General features: G+C 36.3%; 1 protein-coding gene and 1 pseudogene across 8 annotated transcripts in view; both read right to left on the bottom strand.

Annotated features, from left to right (window-relative positions):
- Positions 1 to 23905, bottom strand: part of SFMBT1 (Scm like with four mbt domains 1) — a 115061-nt gene that overhangs the window by 29391 nt on the left and 61765 nt on the right. For 7 of the 8 annotated variants that reach the window (XM_053929278.2, XM_024556506.4, XM_053929277.2 and 4 more), the window contains 4 exons: positions 19589 to 19683; positions 9210 to 9450; positions 2412 to 2500; positions 8 to 254 (listed from right to left, as the gene is read on the bottom strand). In XM_053929278.2, coding sequence (XP_053785253.1) covers positions 8 to 254; positions 2412 to 2500; positions 9210 to 9450; positions 19589 to 19683 — 672 coding nt within the window. Of the gene's footprint in view, positions 1 to 7; positions 255 to 2411; positions 2501 to 9209; positions 9451 to 19588; positions 19684 to 22746; positions 22794 to 23905 lie in introns of all 8 variants that reach the window. The other variant, XM_053929281.2, reaches the window with a different exon arrangement.
- LOC123479369 (small ribosomal subunit protein uS2B-like) lies at positions 2507 to 5867 on the bottom strand (annotated as a pseudogene).

Genomic DNA, 23905 nt, shown 5'->3' with positions numbered 1-23905 from the left:
TCTTTACCTAATGGCGGCTGAAGTTCATATCCCTGTTGAGCTGCCCAACCAATGTGATGAAGAAATGGATCCAAGTAATACAACCAATGCTCAAAATTGTCAGAACTTTCAAGGCCTTCGTAATGCAGCTTCAGCCTTCCCCCAATGTTTTCTACTACAGTAACAATCCAAGCGCTTAAAGAGTCCTGGAAAGCTTGACATTCTAGCCTGGAACCTGGAGCAATGAGATCTAAAGGATTCCTCCCATTACGAAGCTATAAGTAAAAAAGGTGAAATGATTAAATAAGAGAAGTTAACATAATATTTTTAAAAGTCAAGTTTTAAATAACCTCAAACTAGCCTTTATATTTTTACCCATTTAAGTCCAGTGACATTGAATTGTCTAATACCATACAAGACCCTATAGTGTTATTTGTAGGTGATATAAAAATGTTCGTTTTTTAAAAAGTCTACCTATAATGCAATGACTACTCTAACAGATCTCTACTTCTAGAACTATGTTATATAGTTTCATCTAGTAAGGATTTTTAAAACACCATCATTAGTCTCTAATTGTAAAAGCAAATATGATCGTCAAAGAAAAAAATCGAACAACAAAAGTCAAAATCCCCCACAACCCCACTTTCAAGAAAAAACACAATGAACACTTTGGCACAAATTCTTTGAGACTGGGTTTTCTGCACACAAGTCTGTATCTCTCACTCTCTCACTTCTATTTTCTTTTTAACACTTATTTTTTTTAAAGGGAGCACCTTATACTGTTTTTCAATTTGTGTTTGTTAGTACGTCATAATCACATAACCATTTCTTAATATTCAAACTTACATTTTTTTCTAATAAGAACTGCTCTGTGACACTTACATATTCTTTTTTTTTTGACACATATTCTTATAGGCAAAAGAACATATGAACAAATGGAAAAACCCATTGACAGCTAAAGATCAGAAAGGCAGAATCAAGGTCAATGCAGCATAGGATTTTATTAACTCATTTGTTCATGATTTCACTCACTCATCCAAATTTTGCTGAATGTTTAGTATGCGCCAAGCCCTTGCTTAAACATAATGAAATGAGTCAGATATACCATATAAAGATTAGCCTGAAATAGAATGCTCACCAAGTTTTACAGGGGAATGTTAAGTTGATCACAGAAGTAAACATACGAGCTAAAACTATTAAAAAAAAACCTTGGAAGAAAACATGAGAGTAAATGTTCATGACCTTGGGTCAAGCATAGCCTTCTTATTTAAATATGACATCAAAAGCATAAGCAAAAAGAAAAAGAAAAACAGATAAATTGGACAATATCAAAATAAAAAAAACCTTTTATGCTGCAAATGATATCAAGAAAGTGAAAAGATAATCCACATAATTGGAGATAACTCTGGAAATCATCTATCTGATAGGACTTGCAACCAGAATTTATAAGGAATTCTTAAAATGAGCAAAGACAGTTTTCAAAAAAAACCCCACAAATCACAATAAGTACATAAGAAAAATCCTCAACATCATTAGTCATTAGGGAAAAGTGATTTCCCTAAATCAAAATAAGATACTACATCACACTCACTAGGATAGCTTTAACCAAAAAGAGAATAACAAGTGTTGTCAAGGATGTAGAGAAACCGGAAACTTCATACACTGTATTTCACATATGCCTCAAAGAATAATGCTAGTCTGACAGAAAGTAACAAAACATAACTTAGAAATGTTGTAACCAACAAACTGATTTCATAAAAACAAGAAATCTACAATCACTAACAAGCTCAAAATCTACATAATTGAAAAGGACTGCTGAAAGTAGGGAGGTGGTAGTAGTACTATAGACGTACTGTCTCCTGAGTGGTGGAATAAAGGGAGTCGCACGTCACCCGTCGTGGGAGTTACAAATGCCCATCCTCAAAGTAGAATCAACCCCTACTCAGTTACAGAGCGGGAGCCCAAAAATGCCACATTCCCAGATGTATAAAATAATCTGGAAAACTAGATTTTTATGTGTTAGCAACTAATTCAGAATAGTGACCAGGGGTGTGTAACGCTACATGCAGCCCAGGATGGTTGTGAATGTGGTCCAACATAAAATCGTAAATTTATTTAAAACAGGCTTTTTTGTGATTATGTGTCGCAATGTATTTAATGGGTGGCCCAAAATAACTCTTCTTCCAGTGTGGCACAGAGACTCCAAAAGGTTGGACACCTCTGCAGTTTAGGCACTGAGCAAGCCAACGGTTTGTAACCTTTCAGGGTTAAGTTCAAACCTCCCAATACCCTTGCCTACATCTGTAGTAAAAATGCTTATTTGCCTTAGGGTAGTGAACGAGTAACCAATTTTAAGATTCCTAGATACAGAATAAGTATCACTAAAGATTGGGAGGGTTTCCCACGCTGATTCTGCAAGCAATAATACTCACGCCCTCTAGCAGCGGAACAGGAGGACTACATGCTCCCGTCAGAGTCTGCCGCAGGAACTCATCCCAGTCAGAAACCTTATCTCTGATGCCTAGATAAGGTAATAAAATGAGTGATTTACTCATGTCAGCCACAGAACACAGAGAAACTAAGCAGAATACAGACAAATTAAACCAGTGAAAATGGTTTACAGGTGTGTAGATCATTTTAATATCTAAGAGTTCAGCAACTGTTTCTTTGAGAGCTTGAGACAAAAATCCTCCTAGATAGAGCTACTTTCTGGTTAGTTTAATAAGAGTTGTATGCAAAACAAGGGGAATAGCCCCAAGTCCCTGTTAATATAATTTATCCAAAAGTTACCTAGTTTATTTTTTATAATGGAGATTTTCAAATACATATAAAAGTAGAGAACACAGTATAATGAATCCTCTTGCACAGAGATTCAACAACTGTCACTTCATGGCCAACCTTTTCTTTTTTTTAAAGATTTTATTTATTTTTTTAAGAGAGAGGGAAAGGTAGAGAGAAAGAGAAAGAGAGGAACATGATCAGCTGCCTCTCACATGCTGGGGACCTGGCCTGCAACCCAGGCATGTGCCCTGATCGGTAATCAAACCAGTGACCTTTCTGTTCACAGGCCAGTGCTCAACCCACTGAGCCACACCAGCCAGGGGAATCTTTCCAACTAGATCTGGAGGAGTTAGCAAACGACAACATGTTCATATTCATGTATGTTCTCCTCCTCCTTCATCCCGTACACATTTTTCTTTTTTCATAAAACAAGATATACTAGAGAACACTCCCTGGCTATATATAGATGGTCCCTGTCTCCTTTTACCACTGACTGTAGCTTACCACTATAAAGTATCCTTCTTTGTCTCCTGTAATGCATCTGATCTCAAGTCCACCTATGTCAGACATCAGACTGAGACTCCTTCTTTCTTTTCTATTTGCATTTGTCTATGTATCTTTGTCTATACTTATATCCTTTCAGAATCCGTCCATTTAGGTATGATGTTTCCTGTATATGACACAGAATTAAGTTTTGTCTTATGAGCCAACTTAAATTGTTTTTTATTTTTAATATAAGTCCATTCACATTTACTGGTATTATTAATATATATGGCCTCAATTCTGTCTTATTGTTAAATATTATATAAATTGTTGTGTATTACAGTCTTTCACAATGTGATCTATTTTATTTGAACATATACTTTTTTTTAAATCCATCTGCATTTAGAATGGTTTGTGTTTTATTCTTCTGGTTACCTTTATATATAACACTTTAGTTGTCTCTATTTTTGGACTACTTTCTCTTTCTTTGTTCTATAAACAATACTCAAGTTAGCTATAACCTCTTTTTTCTCCTCTTCTTTAGCATCTCATTTCAAGTAATAGGCTTTTACTCCCAGTTAACATTTAAAAGGCAATTAGTTAAACTATTCAGCAATAAAGCTATTTTTTTTTAAAGGCAATGAGTGAGCTTATACCATGCATATGACATGCATATGACAGTGGGGACACTGCTGTCCCATATTTCTTAGTTATATTCTATTTATATTGTCAGAACATGTAGCCATTACAATCTATACCACCTCCCTTACAACCACCATTTAGTTCTAAGTTCTATAGTTAAACATATATTTAATTTTTCATAACAGTTCTTATGCTAATGTTTCTTCAGTCATTTGGTTTTCTGAAGCTCATTCTTTAGTGCATTTCTTAGGAAGGGTTCATGGGAACAATATTCCTTGAATCTTTACATCATAACAGTTTGCATATGGCTTTTATGCCTGAAGTTCAGTTTAGCTAGATATAAAATCCTGGCTTCATATTTTCTTCCAATGAATTTTTCAAATGTTACCCTATTGTCTTTTGGCATAAAGCATTATTATCAATTAATCTAAATAACCAAGGGATTACTTTTTGCTTTAAAGTTCAATAATTTCATTAGAACACCTCTTGATGTTGCTGTTCTTGTCTAATTCTCCCATGTACACATTGAGCCCTTTCTATAAGTATTTCAAGTCCTATTTTATTTTAGTAAAGTTTTCTTGCATTACAGTTTACAGTATTTTATTGTTTCATTGTTTTGGTTTTCTTCTTCAGGGACTTCTATTTTTTGCCTATCTATATTATTTTCCCAAGTCCTTTATATTCCTTTCTTCATTTCTTTCTTATTTTATTTTTTTCTCTTTTTCTTCTTTTATTTCTCTTCAGATATTATCCATGATTGATTTATTCCTGTGTTCATTTTACCTTAGTCTTCATTTCTAATATTTTTTAATTTCCAGTTCTGCGCTAACTTGTACTTTTCCTATTTTTAAAATCTTCCTTTTCTCCAATCATCTCATTTCTGAATTTTAATAAATTTTACTCATGTGATTTCCCACTGCTTCTATCATTGTTACTTTTTTTTTTAACTGCTTATTTTCCATTAACTGTTTATTTTTCATTAACCTTATTTCCATTTTGTTTAAGAGCTTATGGAAGAATAGCCTAAGAACATGAGGTGGTTGCCCCCACCCATTAGGTGGTCTGCACAGTGGGGGCTGCAGACCAGTCTTCAGTGTCAGCCGAGTGCTCCAGTCTTCAGAAGGAAATTGCTGAAGGCACAGAGGGCACCTGCCTGCCTTCAGACTAGTCTGCAACCTCAGGTTGCGCAGCAGTGAACTCAGGAGCTGGAGTAGTTCATGCACCCTGAAACGCCTCCTTGGTCAAAGTGTCTTCAACTGCAGCTTGCTCTTCCTTTTCAGTCTCTTCAGAATCTCTGTAGATTTAGAGATCAGACGTGACTCCCAGGGGTGTTTATGGGAGACAGTGCCACACATGCACAGAACTTCCTGGGCCAGTACCCAGTACATCAGACCCACTGAGTGAGCCCCCTCATTACAAAGGATGACAATGTTCACGTAGCAAGAGGAGAGTCTATGTTACACAGAGCAGTGCTATGCAGGTTAACGTAAGATGCCTCTGTGAGAAGCTGGCGGTCAGCCCTGGGAACAGTAACTACCAAAAGCCTCAGCTCCAAGCAGGTGGCCTGGATCTGGTTAGTGAGGGTTCCAGGAGTGAAGTAACACCAACAGCACTGGCTCCAGTGGCAGCAGCAAACTTCAGCACAGCTCACTGGCCAGTACTGGACAGTATGACACTGACGACAGCAGTGTTTTCAATGGCAACAATGGCACGAGCTGCGAGCAAAGCTTCTCCCAGGTTCTCTTCAGATCTATAGTATAGATACCATCACTCTTCCTTTTGTAGCTGTAATGTTTCTTTTGGAAATCAAGATTGGTGCCACCTAAGTGGGTTCTTGCTGCAAGGAATTTGAGGAAAACCTCATCCTTCATTTGCAGGACATCAAGAGCTCTGGACATTGTGGAAGTGTCCCTTTAAGACATGAAGGAACATACCCTGGCTCGTGTGGCTCAGGGGATTGAGTGCCTGGTTTGATTCCCAGTCAGGGCACCTGACTGGGTTGTGGGCCAGGTCCCCAGTGGGAGGCACATGAGAGGCAACCACACATTGATGTTCCTCTCCCTTTCTCCCCCCCTTCCCCTCTGTATAAATCATTTTTTAAAAAAGATATTTAAAAAAAGATGTGTAGGAACCAAGAGCAATGCTGCAAGGGACTCTTTCTGGGTAGCGCAAAAAGGGCTATTACTTTCTTTTAGCTTGTTTTAATTTTTTTTTCTTTAAAGATTTTATTTATTTTTTAGAGAGAGGAGAATAGAGGAAGAAAGAGAGGAAGAGGAACATTAATTGGTTGCCTCTCAAAGGCCCCCAACTGGGGACCCAGCCCACAACCCAGGCAGATGCCCTGACCGGGAACCAAATCAGCAACCTTTTGGTTTGCAGGACAGCGCCCAATCCACTGAGCCATACCAGTCAGGGCTAATTTTCTTTTTTATCTGACACAGTGTTTATCTCTTTTGTAGTTCTGTTTCTCTGGAAGAATTTTATTCTACCCTTTTCTCTCTCTTTTTTAATAACCTTTTATGAGATTCAGCTGAAATCACTGTCTCTTGTTAAAATTAAAAGGAGATGAATTTTCCTATAGTACTCTTAAAATGAGATGCTGGGCCAGATAGTTTCATGCCTCGATCTTCCTTACACTGTATTTTCACAAAATGTTAAAAATATGGTTGAACAGAAGCTCCCTGACATCCCAGAATACTAACACCCAGATCCTCACTTCTAAATACCATTCATTCTTCACCAAAAGGAACCAAGATTTCTTGGGGAAAAAATGGCTAATTTCAGGGATAAAACTACTTGAAGAATATAGGAACATAAAGGACACGTTAGCCAGTTTGAAGAAGTACCCACTGGCCAAATCTCAGACAATCTGAGTATCAAAATAAATAAGATAGCAAAGGATTATAACCCATTAAATAAAATAATCATGAGTCCACACTGACATATGAGGTATGTCCAGAAGGTATCCAGACATGTAACGTGAACAATAGAGACATTTATTGAAGAAGATACATTATACAAGAAACACTGCACATAGGACAATGATGCCTCAGTCCCCTTCACAGTAGGCACCTTGGAACCTCACACAGTTCTCCCAATCGCCATCAGCTGCCTTATCGTATTCTCTTGAATCTCATCAATGGTCTGAAATCTCGTCCTGTTCAAAGGTCATTTTAGTTTGGGGAAAAGCCAGAAGTCACAGGGTATGCCAAATCTGGACTGTGGAGGACTGAGTCATGAGTCACCTGGATGATTTGCTCTTTCACCAAAAAACTCTGCACAAGACATGAACCATGAGCAGGCACGTTGTCTTGATGAAGCTGCCAATCACCAGGTGCCCATAGCTCTGGCCTTCTGAATCATCTGAATAGTTTCCATGGAGGAATGTTTAAGCTTAACACAAAATTTGATGCGGATGTGTTGCTCTACTTGCATGGTAATTTTGAATGCAACAGCCACACAGCGCACTTGCTCACTCAACAGCATCTACTGCCCCCACTGACTAGTACAGTAAAGTCATCCTTGTTCACGCGTGAGCATTCCAATCCACTCTCTTTGGCTGCCACGTTACGTTGATGTGGGGCAAACTGTTCTCATTATATGAACAATGACTAGACTTTTTCCAGAGAGACCTCATATATATGTAACTACACACATACATTGGAAGTGTATGTGTGTAAATGGAAGAAAAGGGAAAGCTCTTTCTATAGTATAAAGCCAATTATGAAATGTAGAAAAATTAGGAAAAAACTACTTGGTAATCATTAGTGTGATAATTATTTCAGATAAAAATTATCAATGGATGCTAAAATAGTGGGTGAAAAAGTTTGAAGAGAAATGGGATATTTATATAATGTGAAAGTATCTTCCCACAAGACACTTATTAATTTAAAAGGGTCAAAGCAATTTTATGGTAGAAAAACCTGGTGTATACCAACTTAATCAAGCGATGAAAGTTAGCACCACCAGTTATAGGACAAACCAACAGTATGTGTCCCCTGATAAGATATTCTAGAAGGACACAGCATCCCTTCTGCATTTTTCCTACGTAGGAAAAGCGCATGATCTGAATCTAAGGAAACATCAGATGAACCCAAACTGTGCAACAGACTAAAAAAGTAACTGACCTGTATTCTTCAAAAATCAACACCAAGAAAGACAAAGGAAGGTTAAGTAAACTAAAAAGACATGAAAACCAAATGCAACATATAACCCTGGACTGAACCCTGGACCAGGAAAAGAAACGGGGCATAATGCGTATTATTGGCCCTATGCATAATGAACATTATTGGGAATATAGGCCTGTACCTTTCAAAAATGTCAAAGTCATGAAAGACAAAGAAAGCTCGAAGAGCTGCTCCAGATGAAAATCTTATGAGACATGACAACTGAATGCAACACATGATCGAGAATAGAAATGTTATTGGTAAAAACTGAGTATGGTATACAGATTAAATAATAGTATATACCTAAGTTGATTTCCTGATTTTGTTATTTTACTACGTTCATGAATGTCCTTGTTTTTAGGAGAACATTAAAGTACTTAGGAGTAAAAGGCATGATGTCTACCATGGACTCAAATGGCTCTTTTAAAAAGCATGCACATGCATACAGGTATGTTTGTGACATGGAAGTGAGAGGAAAAGAGAGGGAGGGAGGAAGGGACGAAGGGAGAAGGATAAGGTAAATTGGGTAAAATGTCATCATTTAGGGAAACTTAGCAAAGTCTCCAAGAATCTTCTATACTATTTTTGCAACTTTTCTATAAACCTAAAATTATATCAAACTAAAAAGTTGAAAGAAAAACATGTAAGGTCTGGTATTTTCTTAAATCTGCAGTCTCTTTCCTTTCTCCACCTTTATATGACCCTTCTCTTTCTTTTGTCCTATTGTCTCTGTCTTGCTGGATTTGGATTCTACTCCCAGTAGTGCTCTGTTCTGAAAGAAAGCTTCAGTTGATTCATTTTAAAGATCCTAAATCCCAGATCACTTGTAGGAGAGAGGATGATAAAGTCAAAAAAGAGAATCGATCTGGCCCAATGTACCTGAAGACAGCCAGTCCTACAATTCTCACACTCAGAGTGCCTCACAGCCTCATGGAGTAAGTAAATGATGCTCCAGGGAGTGTTACAAAAGCCTGAGGCTTTATGGAACACAGCAATTAATTTTAAAAGATGAGAAAATATGCATTATTCCTTATACTTTCCTTCAAAATGCTAATCCAAAAAAGTGAGAAAAACCTATTTGCTTGGAGCCTCAAGATTATGGACAAGATTTCCTACAGCAGTATCATATTACGTAATGACAGAAAAGTATTTTTTTACCTTCTGGGGCTTCGAGGGTCTTCTTATTCTGCTGACACCACCCAATGGGGTACAGGTCAGCCTTCCTGATGTCACACCAGAAGTCTGCTCTCCGGTCCTCCCCATAGCCATCATAGCGGAGGAGGAGCAACTGCTCACAGGTGGTAATGATGGTGGCGACCCAGTAAGTTTCAGGATCTGTTTTCACAATCACCTCCAGTTTCATCCCAGGAGCAAATCCATTTTGCAAGCGTGTGTCCACCTGAACAGGGAAATGTTATTAACCACCAGACAAGTATCTCAAATGAGTATTTCTTTGGCCGACATTCTTTTTTAAGACTTACAATTCTGAAGCACTAAATGCAGTAAAATCTTCTCAAGGGAAACCTGAGAAACTCCAATTCTAACTCAGGAGTGATCCAAACAAAACAGGGAATAGCAATGCTGCTTGGGTCCATCTTTAAAGAACTCAATATTTTCACCACAACAGTCTATTATGATCACAGAGAATGTTTTCTATTAAGTATATAAATCACTGTGTTCACCATTTTAACAGCTTTTGACACAGTAAGTTTTCAAGAGTGATTTCTAGATCATTCAAAAGAAAATTTATGACTCTAGAGAAGAGAAAGGGCAAAAATAAGCTATAATAATAAAAAATTAGTATAGTACATAGGGAGCCATAACCTCCCAGTTTCCCTGACACAGTGTAAGTTTACACCTGTTGTCCTTGAAAAATAATTCATAATGCCCCTTTTCTCTCTCAAAAGCGTCTTAATTTAGATGACAAATTATATGGTCACAAAGGCATGGGTTAGCAATTCTGGGACTACTGTGTGTGTGCATACTAAGAATAAATAAATCAATATATTGTGGATGATGAGAGACAGGTTTCTCACTGTGGGAGAAAGAAGTAAAAATAGGGAAGGGGGAAGAAGAGAATGAACCTGTGGTGCTGAATTGGAATCAAGGTATCAGAATGAGGTAGTGACGGCACACACACAGAGACACAAATAGAAAGAGGTTTTTTAAAAAAGTAATGTGTGTATGTATGTACATGTTAATATACATATATTTCCTAGCTCTGTAAATTGACAGAAACTAGAAGTAATCATACTCAGCAGTATCAAGTTTAGTTTCCAAATCTTGATTTCCAAACACCATCCTCCGATAAAAAAGAATAAGGGCTCCATAAAGAAATAGCTGACTCCATTTCTGGGGTGGGGAAAACAGAATAGGAGCCTAGAATATCTGGTGATAACAAAAAGTATGGAAATGCTCCAAAAATGATGGGGACATTTGGAAAGGACACGGGAGCACACTAGAAATATCTCCCAATGGTTACATGTGGGACAATTTGAGCAATAAAATAAATAATGAGAGTAATGGATTAAAACCCATCGATTTACACAGATATCCATGTGTTCATACTGTTAAAAATGATTAACAGAGAAGAGGGGACACAGATCTTCCTTAGACTAGAACACCAATGAATAAAAATGGAGAAAAATAATGGAAATAGAAAATCACCTTTAGACAACCACCATAGAAACACTGCAGGCAAGAATCATGGGTCAATGCTAAAATAATTAGGATGACCAAGATATTTATATAATCTCAAAGGCTCTCCCTGCAAGATTCATTATTAATTGCAAAGAGAAAACAGTAACATTACACTAAAGAAATCTGGCAGAAACCACCCTAACTGATCAACATTAACATCACCACTCTGAAAACATCAATGTCATATGCCTTTGATATCATAAAACAAGGAAAGCACAAAATCACATTTTTATGACATTTTTGCCAATTCTGCATAAACTTGAGTTAACCAGGAGAAAAACCAAACCCTAATTGAGGTATACTCTACAAAATAACTAAGTAGTATGCTCTTCAAAAGTTTCAGGACCCTGAAAGACAAAGAAAGAACGAGGAACTGCCATACACTGGGGAGACGACGGAGACCTGAGCACTAAATACAGTGTGGTCATAGCAACCACTGGAAAGTAAGGAGAATCTGGAAAGGAGAGAGCCAGAGAGGAAAAGTCTCACATGCTGTGCGAAAATTCCTCCCCCTTCTAATCACAACCCTGTTGTATTCCTGAAAGGTAATCACTATCCTGAATTATAACACTACAGTTTAATAGTGCAGTATGACTGTTTTTCTGTGTGGGGTTTCTCTTTCCCAACATTGCTTATAAAACTCATAAATACTGCTGTATCACAGTTTATTTCTTTTTATTGCTCTATATTATTCCACTTTTAAAAATGTGCCACATTTATCTTTTCTTTTTTAAAAAGATTTTATTTATTTATTTTTAGAGAGGGGGAAGGAGAAAGATAAGGAGAGAAACATCAATGTGTGGTTGCCTCTTGCACACCACCCCTACTGGGGACCTGGCCAGCAACCCAGGCATGTGTCCTGCCTGGGAATCAAACCAGCAACCCTTTGGTTCACAAGCCGGCACTCAATCCACTGAGCCACACCAGCCAAGGCATAATTTATCCTTTTGAATGCTACTAAGAGTAGACATTTGGGGCAATTCCTAGTTTTGGAAGATTATAAGAACACTGCCATGATTATATGAATATTTCTGTATGTCTGTTGGTACATACACACACGGATTTCTACAACAGAAGGTCAAACTGTTTTTTACAAAGTGGTTGTACCAATTTACTCTCCCAGTAGCAAAAATCCTTTTGCTCTAACATTCTAACCAACATTTTTGTGTTTTCTGTCTTTTTCATTTTAACCATTTTGGAAGGTGTGTAGTATATCTCATTATGATTTTAATTTTCATTTTTCTAATAATAAAGTTGAGAACTTTTATATTTACTAGTTATTTATAGTTCTTTTGGGAAATGCTTAAGTTTCTTGTCAATTTTTTATTGAGTCTATATTTTGGGTTTCAGTTCTTTCTATCAGTTACTTGTGTGACACACATTTTCTCACTTTCTTGACATTGTTGTTTGAGGGACAGAAGTTCATAATTTTAATTCAGTTTGATTTATTAGTGTTTCTCCTTTAAAAAGCTAGTGCTCTTTCTATATTTTGAAACAAAATTTTCCCCTATTTGCAGAGGTCATGAAGATATACTATATTATTTCCTAGAAGCCTTTCATATTTAGGACTAATATCCACCTCGAATTAATCTCTGTGTATGATATTTGGTAGGGATCAGGCTTTATTTGTTTGAAAATGCATATACAACTGACCTACCATCTTTCCTCGCCATTGTAAATTGCCACCTTTGTTATAAATCAAGTGTCCCTACAAAAGTAGATGTTTCTGACTTGTTTTTCCTCAGAGCAGAACTATACTGCCTTAATTAACTTTGATATCTAGTACAGCAAGTCTTCTCATCTTATTCTTTAGCTGTGTCTGGCTATCCTTGCTCCTTATATTCTAAACTTTAGAATCAGCTTGTCAATGTCTACCTAGATTTTTTTTTGTGGAGCAGGGGGGGCGAAGTATTTGACTTTGGTTGCAGTAAATCTACAGATCTATTTCAAGAGAACTGACATCTTTACATTAGTGATTCTTCCATTACATAAACGAGGTACATTTCTTCATTTTAACTTGTATCAGTAATGGCTTGGAGTTTCTTTGCAAATTTTTGTTAGTTATTCCTAGCCACTTGACTTTTTAAGTGTTATTGTATCAATAAATCACATCTTTCAGTTTTCACTTTTATTTCTGGTATATAGAAACATAATAGATTTTTTAATGCTACCTTGGATCTAATAATCTTGCTGAAATTAATTACCATGTCTGCAAATTATTTTATTTATCTGCAAATAATGACATTTTTTCCTTCCCTCCAAATCCTTATTCATGTTATTATTTTTCTTACTTAACTATATTGGCTAGAACATCTAGAGCAATATTAAACAGAAGTTATGTTAACCAATATCTTTATCTTGCTCCTTATTAAAAGGAAAGCATGCATCTTTACTACCATTAATAAAACTTCCTGTACCATTTTTGTAGATGTGCTTTATCGAGTTAACTAAATTCCCATCTATAGTTTGCTAAAAGTTTTATCATGGTGGGTATGGAATTTTATCAATAATTTTCCTTTATATACTGAGATGATAATGTGATTTTTTTCCTTTATTCTGCTATTGTTATTATGTTGGTTGATTTTCAAATGTTAAGCCATCTTGCATTCCTAGAAAAATCAACTTGTTATTAATGTATTATCCTTTCTAAATTCAGCTACATTTGGTTTGCTATTATTTTGCATGCAGATATATATGCATCAGTCTTCATCAGTGACACTACTCTGTAATTTTCCTTTCCTAAAATATTCATGCTTAGTTTGGTATCGAGGTTATGCTGATCTACGAACAAATTTGTACCCTACAATCAATGATGGATAGAACAACCAGACAGAAAGGAGACAGAGAACTTTTAAACAAGACTATTCACCAATGAGAACAGATATTAACAGAACACTGCACTCAACAACAGCAGACTACATATTCCTCTCAAGTGCATGTGGAACATTGTCTAGGACAGACCATAATGTTAGGCCACAAAACTAGTTTCAAACTTAAAAAAACTGAAATCATTCAAAGTATCTTTTCTGATCACAATGGAATAAAACTGGAATGCAATAACAGAAAAAAAAACCTAGGAAATTCACAATTATGTGGACATTAAACACATTCTTAAACAATACAGCAGCCACCCCCCTTATCCACGAGGGATACGCTCCAAGACCCACAGTGGATGCCTGACGCACGTAGAGTACCAAACCCTATATATATACTATGTTTTTCTTATCCATACATACCTAGAATAAAGTTTAATTTATAAACTAGATGTAGGAAGAGATTAAGAACAATAATATAAAAAAACAATTATAACACTACACTATAGTGAGTTACATGAATGCTGGCACTATTCAGTAAAGCAGGGCTTACTGGAACACAAGCACTGCGATGCTGCGGGTCGACCTGACAGCCAAGATGGCTGCCGGGGGCTACCGGGCAGGGAAGACGCGCAGCTGGACAGAAGGGTGATCCACGTCCAAGGTGGGACGGAGTGGAGGGCGCAGGATGACAAAAAAACTTCATCGTGCTTTGCAGAGCGGCAGGGGAGTTAAAAGCTTATGAAAAAATAATAATAAAATAAAAATAAACAAAACATGAATTGCCTGTTTCTGGAATTTTCTGTTTAACGTTTCTGGACTATAGCTGACTGCAGGTAACTGAAACTGTGGCAAGTGAAACTGCAGGTAAGGAAGAACTACTGACGGTTCAAGAAGAAATCACAAGGCAAATCAGAAAATACCTTAAGACTAATAACAAAAATACAACATATCAAAATTTACCAGAAGCAGTGAAAGTGCTAAGAGGGAAACTATAGTTAAATTAACACATTAAAAAAGCAAATCTCAAATGGAAGGAGGACAACCTGCAAGAACAGATAGATAATGTAAACAGAGGCAGAAACTCTTAAGAAAGAATCAAAACGAAATGCTAGAAACCAGAGACAGTGTAACAGAAATTAAGACTGCCTTTTCTGGGTTCATCAAGAGACGGGGCTCAGCCAAGGAAAGAATCAGTGAGCTAGAAAAAAATGTCTGAAAAGGAATGAAAAGGATAAAACCATAGCAAAGAACTGTGGAACAATTACAAGTGTAACATATGTAACGGGAATACTAGAAGGAGAAGAGAGAGAGGAATCGAAGAAATATTTGAAGCAACCAAACCACAGATCCAAGAAGCCCGGAGTACAAGGAGGATAAAAACCAAAAATATCTATAACCTACACATATCATATTCAAACTGCAGAAAAACAAAGACAAAAAGAAATATTGAAAGGCTGAAGGAAAACACACTACCTACAGGAAAGCAAGGATAAAAATTATATCAGACTTCTCTTCAGAAACCATGGTACCAAGAAGAGAGTGGAGTAAAATATTTAAATTACTGAAAGAAAAAAGCCACCAACCTAAAATTTTGCATCCAGCAAAATCATGAAGACTTTATCAGACAAATAAAGACACAGATTTTGTTGCCAGGCCTGCCTTGCATAAAATCCTAAAATAAATTATTCAGAAATTATAGATCAGAAACTCAGATGTAATAAAGAAAGGAATTACATTTTGTTCGAGGTGATGAAAAAGCTCTGGCAATGGATAGCGGCAGTGGTTGTACAACACTGAAGAGGTACTTAATGTCACTGAATTGTTAAATGGTTAGTTTTATGTATCTTTTAACACAATAATTATATTTTTAATTTAGTAGTTTCTTAAGTGTTTTCAACACACACCTTTAATTAACTGAGGTCTATTTATAAGTAATATTTACCACTCCATGTGTTGTATGAAGATCTTACAACCATATACTTGCAAATCTTCCCTCCCATCCTTTGTGCTATTGTAGTTACATATCAGGGGTGTCAAATGCATTTTCACCGGGGGCCACATCAGCCTTGTGGTTGCCTGCAGAGGGCCGAATGTAGTTTTAGGACTGTATCAACGTAACTACTCCTTAGCAGTTAAGCAAGTGCTCGGTGCTGCTGCCAGGTAGAAATAAGGTGCCAGGCCAGATAAAACAAGGAGGAGGGCCGGATTCAGCCCGTGGGCCAAACACAGGTGTGTTTGCCACCTGTGTTATATATGCTATAAACAGATAATATAGTGCTACCATTTTTGTTTTAAACAGTTATCTTTTAGACATATTAAGAATAAGAAATAATTATTTATATCTAATTACATTTATGCCATTTCCACTGTCCTTTCTTTGTGTAGATCAAAGTTTCTGCCTTGTATCAAATTCCTTCTGCCTTAAAAATTCCTTTAGTATTTTTTTTACAAGTAATAAAATCTCTTAATTTTTGTTTTCCTGAAAAAGTCATTATTTCTCCTTTACTTTAGAAAAATTTTCTGCTGGGTACGGAATTCTGGACTGACAGGTTTATTCCTTTAACACTTTAAAGACCTTACTCCACTGCCCTGGCTGATGTGGCTCAGGGGATTGAGTGCCAGCCTGTGAACAAAGGGTCACTGGTCCGATTCCCAGTCAGGGCACATGCCTGGGTTGCAGGCCAGGTCCCCAGTAGGCAACCATACACTGATGTTTCTCTCTTTCTCTTTCTTCTTCCCTTCCCTTCTGTCTAAAATAAAAAAAAATCAAATCTTTAAAAAATAAAAATAAAGATCTTACTCTATTGTCTTCTGGGTTTGAATAGTTTCTGGAAAAAAATTTCTGTAATTTTTACATTTGTTTCTCTCTATGTAATCTATCTTTTTTTTTCTGGTTACCCTCAAGATGTTTTCTTCTAAAACCATTTCAGCAGTTTGAAAATAATGTGCCTGGCTGGATTTTGTTTGTTGTTTATTATTTATCCTGTTTTGCATTCCCTGAGCTTCTTCTTTAGTCTGTGGTGTGAAATCTGTCTTTCCTTTGGAAAACTGCCATTATCTCTTCAAATATCCCTTCCTCACTTTCTCCTTCTGAAGTTCCAATTATATATACATTAAACCTTTTTATATTGTCCACAGATGTCCGGTGTTTGGGTTTTGTCTTTCCCCACCCCCTAATCTTCTTTCTCTTTGCATGTCACTCTGGGCATTTCTACTAACTTATCTTCAAGTATGCTGATTCTTCCCACATCTGTGTCAAGTATACTGATAGTCCTATCAAAGACATTCATCATTTCCTTTACCCTGCTTTTCATTTCTATGATTTCTGTTAGATTCTTTCTAATAGTTTCCATCTCTGTGATAATCCCTTTCTGTTTATGCATGTTGTCCACCTATTCTGTTAGATCCTTTAACATTCTGATCACAGTTATTTAAAATTCTCTGATAGTTCTAACATATGGATCATGTAAGTCTGGTTTTGTTGATTGCTTTGTCTCTTGACAGTTTGCTGTTTTTCCCTTGCTTCTTTATGTGTCCCATAATTTTTGGTTGAAAGCCAGACATTCTGCATAAAGTAGTCAAGACTGAGGCAAAAAGTATTTATACCTGGGAATGGGCATGTTTCCTTCTTATGCCTGAAGTCTGAGGGAGAAGGTTAAGTCAACCTAGGTAGGAGTAGAGCTGGGTCTGGGTTTTGTTGTTGCTCTGATTATTCACAGTGCGCCACCTGCTTCCAATGCCACTAGCATTTTCTAGTATTTAAGGTGTAGGTTTATTTGCCAGAGGGTTTTTTCCTCGGATATATGCTGCTCCACCTTCAGATTTAAGTCTTCTCTTTGTGACTTTATCTCACGGACTGTCTCTCTCCCTACTCTTTCCTCTTCTCTCCCCCACAAATAAACCTTTGCTGTCCAACATTTTCTAACTGGTAGTTAGGGACAGGCACAAGAGGGGACTTTGAGATTAAGCCTCAATCTCAGTCAGGTTTGTGTCCCTGGGTCCTGGGGGTGTGAATTTCTCAGACATTTTATCCCTTTTATTCCTTCTGTTCTAGCTCCAGGCTACAAAGGATCTTCACCTGTAACCTGGGGTTAATAGGATTTGCATCCCTTCCCCTAGCAGCTTGAAGCTTTTGGTCTAGAAGACCCAGGTAAAGCTTAGTGTCTTTCCCATTTCGGGTGTTTTTCTGTTCACTGAACATGTACCCTGAGGAAGGCTTTTTACCTAAGACCCGTCCTCCTTGCAAATGTGGTTAACCTCTAGTTCCTTCTTAAGCCCTGTTTTCCTTCCCAAACTGGGTCCTATAAACTCTTTGCCATATCTACCTCCATTATTCTGGACATCTGAGCTATGTCTGCTTTGTCTGTGATCTGCTTGCCAAAGCCATCCCTTCTCAGCATCTACTTATACCCATGCTTGATTTTTAGTGTATTTGGCAGCCCTTCACCATATACTGACTCAGGTTTACACATATTTCCTAAATTTGACAGTGAGAAAGTATGTATGCATTTATTTTTCTTTTTGCTTTGTCATTCAAAGAGGAGAAGGTGGAATCTGTCTCTTTAAAGTGATTTTTTTTAGACAAGAATTTTGATCAGGGAATTTGCCCTTCATTTGCATTTTAGTATAAATAAGTTTGTGTAAATACATATTAGATTAATAATAACATTAAAAACAAGAATTCAAAGATATTATAAAATAAAAACAAGAATTCGAAGATATTATAAAATCATTAATAGACTTTCTATGTTAAAACATTAAAAACAATTACAAAAGATTAGCCAATGCAATACAAAATAAAATCCTTACCTAAAACATATAGATTCTCACTTCAACTTAACAGACAAAATGAACTAAGAAATAATCAAAAGGACAACTACTATCACTGAGTTTTTGTATGAGAACAAATGGAAAACAGCAACACTCTTTAGCTTATAAAGACACCTAAAAGAATACAGTCCAACTTCACAAAACAGACAACTCTGAGTATCTCTGCAAATCCTAGGACAGAGAAACTATATGCTGTTGAACATTGTTATAGACTGAATAGCTTTCCCCCCAAATTTGTATGTTCAAATCCTTGCTCCCAATGTATCTATATTTAGAGATAGAACCTTTATGAAGGTAGTAAAGATTAAATGAGGCCTTAAGAATGGAGCCGTGATCCAACGGGATTAGTGTTCTTGTAAGAAGAGACACCAGAGAGCCTGCTTTCTCAACTCCCCACCAGGTGCGGACACAATGAAAAGGTGCTCTCTGCGGCCCAGGAAGAGTCCTCACCAGAAACTGACCCTGCTGGCACCCTAATCTCAGACTCGCAATCTGCAGAACTGTAAGAAAATAAACTTCTGTTGTTTAACCCACCCAATCTGTTATTTTGTTATGGCTTCCTGAACAGACTAAGACAAACGAAATAAGTAGTTTCAGAATCAGTAGTTTTGTGTCTTTTAAGAAAGAGTGAAGGATGAAAAAACTAGGTCAAAATATAAATTATTAATAAGATTTGGAGTATTTTCTTACATTGTAAAGGCATTACATAAGCAAATATGTTGGCCATTGGCAAAGCATTAAACCGGGCTGTTAGGGCGTGAAACTGCAGAGGCCGCAAACACTACTCACCGGATGCCGCTATTTACGCTTCCGCTCAATGTGAAAGGAAGCAAACGATGTTATTGGGGTTACTTTCAATGAGCAAATCAACAGTCATAAAATGTTATAAAGTAATACGCAAGAAAATAAACCATTTTCTCCAATTTATAAGAAGGTTTTCTGACAAAAATAAAGGAATATTCACGACCATTCAGAAAGACAATTCCTGCTTTAAGGGGGAGAAAATACACAAAACCAAAAATAATTTTAAGAGTATGTCAAGCTTTCTTAAGGAGGGTAGCAGGGGAAGGAAAAGGAAAAAGTACTCAAGTCCAAGTGCCCCAACTTAAAATAACTCCAAACTCTCTAATGATGGCACAGTAAGTCAAAGGAAACAGATATAAACAGTAAAGCAATACGGTTACTGCTCACATGTTTAAAAGATCCATAGGGAACTGCTGTGGAGCCTGTCTCTTCTAGATAATCTTCCCAGCTTAATTCCACTTCTTCCACACCAGATCCAGCATCTGGAATTAAAAACAAAATAAAACGAAACGAAAACATGTGAACCCCAATAAGAGAAAACTCAAAGTACGAAAACATAAACTTAGTAATAAACTTAAGTTACAATTTACTTCATAACAAGTTAATTGGTTTTATGGTAGGTTCCCTTAGAGCAATGATTGTCAATGAATCTCAACAGCATAGAAGTGTGACGGGCTGTCCCCCCTGTTGGGATCCATCTGGGATTCACCCACATGGATCATATAAACCTGGTAGAAGTGTAACTATTACAACCACTTTGAACTGTATTTGGATTGCCAAATACTTGAGATACTTAATAGGTAGGCATTTCAAACTTGAATTTTCAATATGATTTCTTCCTTAGTATCCTCCAGCTAAGTAAAACATACCACTAGTCAATATTTTGGCTCAATCCAAAAGACATGAGCTTATCCTTACTTTAATCCTTTTCTTTCACATCTTATATCCAAACCACCAGAAAATTCTCTAGGTACCACCTTTGAAAGATATTCCCAATCTAATCACTTCCCACCATTCCTATTGCTCTCTTTCTAGTCCACAGCCATGACATCATTCATCTTTTAAGTCATATTTATGATAAAATCTAAAACCTCTGAGCAACTGCAAAGGCCATCTTGCTACCTACCCTGCCACGCCATTCCTAACCAGCCTCTTGTTTGCTCACTGCACTCAAGTGACACTGAGTTTATTCTCACTCTTCTTCAATCGTGTTCTTTCCTCAGAGCCTCTACATTTGCTATTTCCTCAGCTTAAAGACTGATTTTCCCCTGGCATTCACATCTTCATTGCATTTAAGGTTCTACTCAACTGTCACCTCTCCAAAAAGGCCCTCCTTCCATCAGTACCCAGAGCAGAAAGCCCCCAGGCTCTGCTTTCTTGTCTTCAAGGTATTCATTCCTATTTGACAGTGTACCACGTCTTTTTATCTTCCCCATTAGATAATAAACTCTATGAAGACAGAATCTTTGTTTTGGTCACTCCTCTATCTCTGACACAGCAGAGACTCTCAATAAATTTTTGTTGAGTGAGCAAAGATTCAAACATTCCATAATCCAATAATCACAATTCACATAAGCTCCTTCAGAGCAGAATTGTTCACTGATGCATCCCCACTGCCCAAAACAATGCCTGGCACTAGCAAACTTGCAACAAACATTTGCTGAATGAATACACTCTAGGAGAGCCTGTGCTTCACACAAACACAGGAGGCAAATACAAGATGCTCACCACAGCACTGTCTGTAATAGCAGCCGACAGAAGCAATCAGCAGGAGAAGAGATAAAACTATGGCAATCCTACAATGGAGTACCACTATGCAGCAGTTAAAATGAATGAATTAATATTGATATAGATAAATCCCAAAAAATAAAAACCACATCAAGTAAAAATGACAGAATGAAAAGCACAAGATACAACTTAGGCTTCAAAACAGAACCTTGCAGTATAATGTTTATGAATGCATGTATATTAGAGTATAAAAACACGAAGGATGGGAAGAAAATATATCAATTAAAACAGTGTTACCTTTGGGTATATAAAGGAGAAAACAGGATTAGAAGAGAACTACAAAAGAGGCATAAAGTGTGTTGTGTCTTACTTCTTTTTAAAAATGGAAATACACATGAAAACATGTTTGAAATCATTAGGGAAATGCAAATCGAAACCACAACGAGATACCACCTCACACACATAGGATGACTATAATCAAAAAAGTAGAAAATAAATGTTGGCAAGGATGTGAGAAAGTGGAATGTTTGTGCACTGCTGGTCTGGGAATGTAAAATGGTATAGCCACAGTGGAAAACTAAATGGTAGTTTCTCAAACAATTAAAAATATAATTACCATATGACCCACCAATTCCACTTTTGGGTATGTACCCAAATAAACTGAAAGCAGAGCCTCAAACAGATTATTTGTACATGGATGTTCATAGCCGCAATATTCACAATAGCCAAAAGCTGGAAGCAACCCAGGTGTCCATTGACGGGTAAATAAATTAAACAAAATATGATACATCCATCCAATGGAGTATTATCAGCCTTAAAAAAAAAAGGAAGGAAATTCTGGCACATAATACAACATGAATGAACCTGACATTATGTTAAATGAAATAAGCCAGTTGCGAAAAGACAAATACTGTATGATCCCACTTATGTGAGGTAGCTAGAGTAGTCAGATTCATAGAGACAGAAAGAAGAATGGTGGTTTCCAAGAACTGTGGGAGAGAAGAATGGGGAGGTAGTAGTGTCTTACAGGTTTATATCTTCAACTTGAGAAAATGAAAAATGTTCTGGGGATGGACTATGGTAATGCTTGCACAATAATATGAATGTACTTAACACCACTGAATAGTACACTTTTTTTAAAAAATGGTTAAAATGGTAAACTGTGTATAATGGATATGGTGATTCTACCATAATAAAAAATGGAAACAAATAGTAGACAACATTAACATTTATTAATTCTTCATGGTAGCTATGTGGGTGTTCTTATATTGTTTCCCATTCACTTTTATGTACTTGAAATTCTTCCTCAGAAATATAACAAGCCAACAAAGACGACATTGGGAACATCCTGGAAGTATGGGCCAGTAGAAAGTCAATTTCCTAAAATATAACAGGGCTGGACACTTATGGTCGTTAGCCAAGGGCCCTAGTCCCTGAAACAGAATGCTAATTTAAAAAATAGACAACAACAATAAAAATAATGAACTAAGGAACTAAACTCTCTCATATATTAAAAACTACTAAAAAACTGAGAAGAAACAAGATTAATAATCTGATAGAAAAATGAGCAAAATACAGGAAAAGAGAATTTGTCAAAAAGAAATGTAAAGGTCTTTAAACATATGGAAAGATATGCAAATTTACTCATTTTAAGAGAAATGAAAATTAAAACTACACTGAAATATCACATTGGAAAAAGTTCCAAAGTTTGACAACAATATCTATGATGAGGCCATAATTAAGCAGGTAAAGCATAATGACACAACCTTGGTGAAAGAAAACTTGGCAATATCTAACAAAATGATATATGTATTTACCTTTTGATCCAGCAATCCCACTTCTAGGAATCTATTCCAAAGATATGCTGGCAAAAATACAAAAAGACATATGTACAAAGCTATTCATTGCAGCACTACTGATACTAAGACTGGAAACAACCCAATGTCCATTAACAAGGAACTGGCTAAATAATCTATGGTTTATACATCTAGTACTATACAGATGTAAAAAGGAATAAGAACAATTTCAATACACTGACGTGGGATAATCTCCAGCATATAAATAAGCAAAACTGCAAACTACAAAGCAGTTTTTATTGTATCTCTACTTTTGTATAAAGTGAGAGAGGTATGAAAATAAATATATATACATATACTCACATATATTTGTTTATATTTTTAAATGAACAGTAGAAATTAATAAAACTAGTATATGGAGAAGTATAAAAAGCATGAATATTATCAGGTTGAAAGTGGGAATGTTGTTATAAAATTTTCACTTAATAACTATGTAGATACTTTGTACAATTTAGAAACATTTAGATCAAAAAATTCTAATAACTGAAAATGATCTGAAACAAATATGCCTAACTGTTGGTGGCAAAGCTATAAAAAAAGAAAGGAAGGAAGGAAGGAAGGAAGGAAGGAAAGAAGGAAGAAAAGAAGGAAGAAAGGAAACAGGATTCCTATTAAGTCATATTAAAATACAATAATTTGACTGCAAACCCCAGTAGAATATATTTAAAGACAAAAGCCATTAAAAATTTTAAACTATACTGTTAACACTGATATTTGGAATGTCAATATTGTTATTTTGAAAATATTATAGAAATGGTATAAGGTAAAAACAAGTAAGTAATGATATTAACATTATTATGAAACAACACATTTCCAAAAGAAGAGACAAACATAAAAATCAAAGGATAAAAACCCCGTAATTTTAAATTAAAATTGTAAATATCAGATGAAGCCATCTGATTTTTCTCTCTTCAAAAGATATATATTTCCTAGCTACCTAAGGGATAAGGCCTAGAAGAAATGACAACCTAGTATCAATGAGCACCCTAGCACTAGACTGTGGTCTCTGCATATCATATTTGCTTTAAAAAAAAGAAGAAAAAGAAGCTCTTTAGAGAAATGGCATATTGTAAATTTAGGTACCCGGGAACCTTACTATGCCATAAAGCTACGACTAGAA

This window comes from Desmodus rotundus, chromosome 8, assembly GCF_022682495.2.
Source record: "Desmodus rotundus isolate HL8 chromosome 8, HLdesRot8A.1, whole genome shotgun sequence".
NCBI lineage: Eukaryota > Metazoa > Chordata > Mammalia > Chiroptera > Phyllostomidae > Desmodus > Desmodus rotundus.
Note: the sequence above shows the minus strand (reverse complement) of the source record. Positions and strands in the feature narration are given on the sequence as shown.